Source organism: Suillus discolor, assembly GCF_016758755.1.
Source record: "Suillus discolor strain FC423 chromosome Unknown F5147scaffold_1, whole genome shotgun sequence".
Lineage (NCBI taxonomy): Eukaryota > Fungi > Basidiomycota > Agaricomycetes > Boletales > Suillaceae > Suillus > Suillus discolor.
In genome coordinates this window covers 196,202-204,192 of record NW_024541248.1, presented here as the reverse complement: position 1 = coordinate 204,192, position 7,991 = coordinate 196,202, and the positions used below count along the sequence as shown (strand labels likewise).

Sequence of the window (7,991 nt, the reverse complement as noted above, 5' to 3'; positions counted from 1 at the left end):
TGCTACTACTTTCGCCTATAGGGTTCCGGATTTCTACACATCTATATAAATATTGGACTCCCCATAGCATCATCATTATCTGAGTAGAGGAGAATCGTCTCTGATGCTTAGGGGTCAAATCCGATATTTCATAATTCTTAGTTGACATTGCGAATATCATTGTTCCTTCACCGTCCATATCCATCATCGTTATTATTGTGCACACCACTCGCTTTCCTGACACTCACTATCACATTACTATTAGTTTCTGATACACTGAACCCGAACCCGATAACCTGAAACCCGAAAAACATTGGACCCAACACTTTTGCATCAGACATCATAATTATACCTTCAGACATTGTTTCCCGTGCTCAGATTATTGACCTCAGATCACTCACTGACCCCCAAAACTATTCCCAGACCACAGACCCCTGGGTCAAATACACTTGTTCCACAAGTATAGTAGATAGGCAGTGTAAGACCACAACATAAAGATATCAGTTTGGAGCCATCTTTGTATAGCCCCACTCTGTGTTGTATACCTACACCGCACTCCTTAAACATGCTATTTCTGAACCCTTCAATAAACTCATACATTAACACTGATGCTTTCCTCTCAATATAGAGAAAGTTCTTCATGATATATCAACTTATTGCTAGCCTCCCAGCCGGCTCAGAAGCAGCCACCTGAGACATAGCAGAGGCCTACCATACAGTACTGCTACATACTTTGCAGTGGCCAGCAGAAATAGTATGTATCTTGAGTTCAGATTTTTATGTTGACACCTGTACAGCCTTCAGCACCACACCATCTGTGGGAGCCTATGGCCATGTAGCTAATGCTAGAGCAGAAATTTTCTGTCACCAAAGGCTGAAACCCTTAGATAAGTGGGTAGATGATTGTATCTTCTTCAGGATCCTGCAGGAATGCCTAGAAGATTATAATGAGTGCAGGTTAAGCTAGTGCAGCACCTTGCTAAGGACAGAATATACTAGACAGGCAGCAGGCTTTGGTTCAAAGATGTGTCTCCAACCACAGGACAACTAAAGGAACAAAGTGAGGACTGTTTGCAACCTTTAATCGACTTCTCTGAGAGCTCAACATAATCTACTCACAACAAACACTTCACTTTCAATCTGCAAGACATTGACCGTTGTAGCACTCGAGCTCGCACTGAGCATGTATTCAGCTAGTTTCTGACGCATGTCAAATGCCCATCGCACACGAATCACTTCCCGATGTTATCCGACACTCATCCGATCAATCCGATGCTAACCCACTCAATCCGATGTTTATCCGCTAAACCTGACGCTAATCCGACAGACCCGATGTTTCTTGCGCATTGGACCCGATATTTTCCTGTGCATTTGTCCTCCCTATGTCTTGTCCTGTCATATCCATCCCCACTAGGTGCGCAGTTATTCATTTTCACATCGCTAACATTGTAGAACATGTTATTACATGTCCGCAGTACATTGTGTCTTATTACATAGGACATTGGATCCGAAAATCAGCGCTACTACTTTCACCTATAGCACTCCAAAATTCTACATAGACACTATATATTTCGCATACCTCCTACCTATTTACTTTACCTTTTCTACCTCCGAGTAGGAGGAGGTCATCCAATATTCGTAGTTCTTAGTTGGATTCCACAATATCATCCCTTCTTTATCCAAAACATCTGACAGTAACCCGCCATTCACTATCCCCGACATTCACTGTATTCCTGAGGCAAACCCGACGCTAACCTGATGCAACCCGAGGCAAACCCACTAACCTGAAACCCGAAAACATCGGACCCGACGTTTTTAACATTGGACTCGTAATTATACCTTCGGACTTTGTTTCCCGCGCTTCGGACTATCTTCCTTTTGTTATGACTGATTATTCTAATATCATACAGCAAACCCCTCAGGTCGAACACACTTGTCTTGCAAGTATAGCAGACTAGGCTGTGCACGACCACAACACATTTTTATATTCCTGGTTACTTACTTCATGTAGTGCCCAGCAATTGTTGTATCTCTACACCATTCATCTGAAGACTTGGAGATTATCTGGGAGCCACTTAGAGACTAACCTTTCAGCTTTAGTACAATCTACATCAGTTTTGCCTGGAATTTACAATAGAAGTTGGGATATCTAAGTCAAGCTAAGGTGGATAAGTATCTCACAATTATTCACCACTAGAGGAAACATCCTCCCTAGGCCTGAGATGAATATTGACTAAGTCGGAGGACTAGAACTAGTATGAGGACTTAATGTGAGATTTAGTGAGGACTAATATGATATTCAGACTAAGAAAATATAGGAGTATCTACAGGGGTTTATTGGAGAATGTTCCCATCACCTTCATCCCAGAATCTCAAGCAGCAATTGCTGACATCGAAAACAAGGCAGGTTTCAAGGCAAGAACCATCAGCAAAGCAAGGTTCATCAAGCCGATCGCTAGATGCCAGCCGAATCAGTGAACCGCTCATGTAGCCATCACTCTCTCTTCGAAAGCAAGCACCAACCAAGCCATCAAAGCGGGTCTAATCATAGTGGGCAAGAAAGTGTATGGACATACACTCCTCCCAGAACCCACACACTGCCTTAAATGCCACTCCTTTGAAGGAGCACACTTGGCAGCCGACTGCACTCAAGAACACGACACGTGCAGCACCTGCAGCGACCAACACTGGACTACCTCCTGCTCTGTGGAGAACTCCTCCAAGCACTATTGTGTCAACTGCAAAACAAAAGGCCACGCTGCATGGAACAGAGAGTGCCCTACCTTCAAACAAAAGTGGGACAACTATAAAAAATGCAACAATGATGCCAAGTATATTTATTTTCCAACTGAAGACCCACTAACCTGGGAAATGGTCCACAGCAGCATCATGGACCAAGCTCCCTCTCCTAACTCTCAAGTGACTGACTCCTTCAACCAACAGGAACCCAGGTACCCACCCCCAGCAAGAAACCATCAAGAGTGGCAGCCCACCAATAGACAACATCAAACCCATACAGACAAGAACTCACGCAATGCAAACCTCATCCCACTTGGCCCAGGTGTTCAATGGTGACTCCCCAACTCCTGGTTCAGCTCTGGCCCAGATTGCCAAGAATTCCCCGAAGCCAGCCCATGCCAATCGCCCCTTGATCAAAACCAAGGAACACCCAACACCAACTCAAACCAGCCCAACACCACGCCACATTGGTCTCCAACACCCACACCTCCCCCATCCTCCTACCTGACTGACAGTGTGATTAACCACAATGGCTGGAATTAATGACGGACTCAGCAAACAACGCCCCAAGCAGAGACGATCTGAAAATATGGCAACAGAATTTGTGCAAGTCTCCCAATGCCTGGGAGCACATGCTAAAGAACTTAGACCCAGAATCATATGACCTCACATGCATTCAGGATCCCTATTTAAACCCAGTCAACCTGGCTAACACCTCCAACCTCAGGTCCTACTGGGATGTTATATACCCGTCAGGTCACAACTCAGGAACTTCATGCACGCAAGTCATCATGCTGGTCAACAAACACTTATCAAATAACAACTGGCACATCATCCCAATCAAGTCTCTCAATGTCATGGCAATCGAACTAACAGGACAATTTGGTAAGGTGCGTATATACAATACCTACAACCCATGCGACAGTGACCACACTCTCCATTTCCTCAAGCGACACATGTCATCTGAAGAGCGCTCACAATGTCTCACTCAAGGCGAAAACAGGGCAGAGCCCCACAACATAATCTGGATGGGTGGGTGACTTCAACAGATACCATCCAATGTGGGAGCTACCACACAACACACACCTGTTTTTGGCAGAGAACCTCAATGCTGTGGGCACACGAATCAACCTCTTAGCTGTATATAATCTAATCCAGGTACTACCTCCAGCAATCACCACCTTGGAAGCATCCAACACCAGAAACCTAACCCACTGTAGCACTCATATTGGTGTTGGGCTCGTATCCTGCCAAACCCATCAGTATCTCACATTATACTCCTCGACACTCCTTTTACCTTCCAAGAGTTCTGTGCGTTCGTCTGAGTCGTCCAAAGGTCGTCCGTTCATTTCTGAGGCCTGTATACACTTCCGATCCTCTATACCATGTCCCATCCGTGTCCGTTTGAATTCACTGGTGCGTTTTTCACTTGGTTATCTGTTATTGATTATGTCTTAGGGGCACATATGTCATCAGCCCGTCAAAACCATTGGTTATACATATAGCAGCATGCCTCGCATGTTATTACATGCATATCTCTGTAGCAACTTGCCTCGAGTCTTATTACATTTTGGATGGCTTATCTCGCTACTGTTTTTGCCTACACAGTTTCCGGACTTTCATGTTGTAGGATATAATCTGCCTTGCTAGCTACTCGCACTTCACTTCACTTTCCCTGCTACAAGTCATAGTTAGTAGAGTCACTTTTGGATAGTCAACTTCATGCAATTGATCTCTTTGTTCATTCGGAACAATTGTTTGGCCTGACCACTGCCATTTCGCACCTCGCTATCTCTTAGTTTTCCGATAGGCTTTGCTTAGTTGTACTTTGCAAGTCTTATACTTCGACATACATGCCGTACTACTTCCTCAGAACCTTCGCTGTTCACTGGAAGCTCTTCAGATGCTTAGTGCAACCTCGGACTTTCATTTCTAGACGTCGGACCACCTTCAGACCACTTCAGACGATGTCTTCTTAGATAGATGATCTATAGATAAACACCTACAAAATCAAAAATCTCCACGGTCAGCGATTCAGACAAATACCAATGACTGATAACGTGGTTGTTCGTGAGTGGCTGTTTACACTTCCCCAAGCTATGTTCAGACAAAAAGTACTTCTTGTGAGGTCAGTAGCAATACCAGTCAATCCAACGGTATGGACGCAATAGAAAATAAAATAAACAGAATGTAGTCAGCCCAACGGTATGGTGATGACAAAAAGAAATTGATTCACTCCAACGGTATGGCAGTGTTTAGAGAACAGAGAAAAGTCAGCCCAACAGTATGGTACTGATAAAAAAAAGAAATAGATTGATAAGGGAAACCCTTCCTTCAGTAACAATGCTTCTTGTAATAAATTTACTACAGAAAGTTGTGCGAAATTATAGCAATCACCCCCTCAGCACAAACAGGTAGAATCAAAGGTCAGGACTAATCAGTGATCAGTAGAACTCTTAGCTCACTATTGAACCTGCTGCCAAGGAACTCACGATGAGTATTAAACAGAATCAGGAACGGACGTCCTTGGATTTCAGTACCAAGTCCCCTATTCAACAACTAAAGTCTAGCAGACAAAGAAAACCCTGGCTCAGTATCACTACTCAGATGAGTGAGGTCAAGCGTCACTATCAACTTCTGAAGTCTTCCCACTAAGCCGGTGCTTAGATGGACGTAAAGACAACACAAAGATCTTGAAACAAATTCAGACAATAACACTGAGACATGAATGAACTGAACAGAAAAAGAGACAAATGAAAAGAAAGAAACAAAGAAAGAAACAGAAAAAGAAAGAGAGAAAGAAGAAAGAAAAGAAAAGAAAGAGACTAGAGGTTCACCAGTAGAAAATCAAAGAAAAAGTTTGCTCACTGTTGAGCACAGTGAGCTCAAGATATTTCACAGTTGTTGACGATGAGCTAAAGGTATTGCTGGATGTTGCTTACAATGACCTCTCAGTTAGTTGCTTAACAGCTCTTGTCACTGTTGTTGATACTGATCACACTTCACACTCAAATTTATTTTGTGGGGCTTAAAAGTTCCCTATATGCATCCTTTTATTGGCAAAAAGTGGGGTCTTATATAGATAAATTATGGTGGCTGTGTTACTATTTCCCACGTTCTAAGGGGAATAGGCTTAGTCAGATTGTACCAATACTATTTACTGTAGTCATGTGCTTTATAATTTGTGTCATCAAGCTTTAGTCATCTCAAAAGGTTGCTTTGTCATGATTTGGTTTAGGGTCATAGGTCACCTGACTGTTAGAGTCATATAACTTAGTATCATGTGACGAATATTAAGTAACAGACTGATTATGTTATTTGTTGGTGTCTTGTTATGATGTTACTTTATTGACCGTAGAAATGACGCGAGCCGTGTATTTAGAGTGTTAAGAAAGTTCCCACAAGGCAAATTATGCAAGAACTATTTTACACTGTTACTTGACATGTGTGGGATTCAGTCTAAGTCATTGTTATTGCTGACTAAGCAGAATTTACCGCAAAATTAAATATACAAGAATATTCAGCCTATCTGAGTCTGTCTGAGAAATGAAAATACTATCTGAACTGCAGTCTGAACCATAAAGTAAAGGAAGATTGTTCATAATGATTTCTAGGGTATCGGGCTCGTGAGAGAGCATTAGTCATCCATGCACCGAACCGGTTTGGTGCAGGTCAACGAGTACTTCGGTACTTTGGACACATTCTCAGAATGTTGAGCACAGTCTTGGTAGCTTTTCCTTCTCTCATCTTCGATCTTAACAAGATATCCCTTGCATTATATCAAGGAGTATTTCTATAGGCAGTCTCTTTGGGACGAGCATTACACTCGCACGTTGAGTTCTGAAGGTAACACTTTGTAGAGCCCACACAGAATCAACTCTCTACACCACCCAGACAACATGTTCTGCTCCGCCGACTTTGAAGACAAGTTCACTCAATGCAAAGTACAACTTGAACTCCGCCCAGTGGTTACTGATCATTTTCCCATCATTAGCACAATAGACCTTCAACCTGAACACTCCTCCACTATACTGTGCCTCAACTACAGGGAAGTAGCATGGGATGCATTCAACGAAGCCCTGTCTGCCAAGCTTGATCAAATACCACAAGCTGCTGAACTGACCTCCCTAGATCAGTTTTATGAGGCATACACATCTCTCACTGACGCCATCCTGCAGACAGTAAAGAAGCAAGTCCCACGCTCCAAACCCTCTCCCTATGCAAAAAGGTGGTGGACAAAGGATCTGGACAGGGAATGGAAACAAGTCCACAAACTTGGCTGCAAAGCACACACACACATCACAAGACGCACAGACCCAATCCATGAGGAATATCACATGGCAAGAAACCAATTTTCAGAAAGCATCAAACGAGTAAAGGAACACCACTGGAAGGAGTGGCTCGACTCCCTCCCATTAGCTGACACCTGGTCCTTCCACAGATACACATCCGGCAATCCAGCAAATCAAGTTCACACTTGCATCAAAATGCTTCAAGACCCCCAAGCCGGCATCAACACAAGATCTCAAGACAACAAGCGAAAAAGTCAATTACTATACAAAGTCTTCTTTTGCCCGCCCCCAGAAAACAACTTTGTGGACACCAACTATGAATACCCCCCTCCAGTATGTGAATTTGAACCTATCACTGACCAACAAGTATTCAGAGCCATAAAGTGCCTCTCTCCACACAAAGCCCCAGGACTCAACAGTGTAAGCAATATAGTTTTCATTAAATGTGCTGACTTGTTAGTACCATTCATGGTGCCATTATTCTGAGCGACCTTCTCACTAGGCATCTACCCTGAGGACTGGAAGTGCTCGTCCACCATAGTACTCCGCAAACCAGGCCGCCCAAATTACAGCATCCCCAAGGCATACTGTCCAATAACCTTACTCGACACAATGGCAAAGATCCTGTCATCGTGCATCGCGGATGATCTAACCTATATAGCAGAACAACACAGTCTTCTCCCCACTACCCATTTTGGTAGACACCCTGGCCGCTCAATACCAGACTCCCTTCACCTTCTCACCAAATTCATCATGGACTCATGGGCATCAGCCAATGACCACATCTCCTTGTTATTCCTGGATGTGAAAGTGGCATTCCCCAGTGTAGTAGTCACCAAACTCCTTCACAACCTGCACAAGGCCAGAATCCCTCAGGAATACATAGAATGGTATGGAAGAAGATTGGCAAACAGGAAAACAGTCCTCTCCTTCAATGACTTTCACTCAGAAGAGTTCAATGTAGCTGATGGAGTGGACCAG

General features: G+C 43.6%; 1 protein-coding gene across 1 annotated transcript; it reads left to right on the top strand.

Annotated features, from left to right (window-relative positions):
• Nucleotides 1–3,260: 3,260 nt before the first annotated feature.
• F5147DRAFT_562689 (Endonuclease/exonuclease/phosphatase) lies at nt 3,261–3,758 on the top strand (the record flags this gene model as incomplete). The annotated part of the gene is made up of 1 exon (XM_041430632.1): nt 3,261–3,758. The coding sequence occupies one exon, from the start codon at nt 3,261–3,263 to the stop codon at nt 3,756–3,758; it is 498 nt and encodes a 165-aa protein (XP_041299836.1).
• Between the last annotated feature and the right edge of the window lie 4,233 nt (nt 3,759–7,991).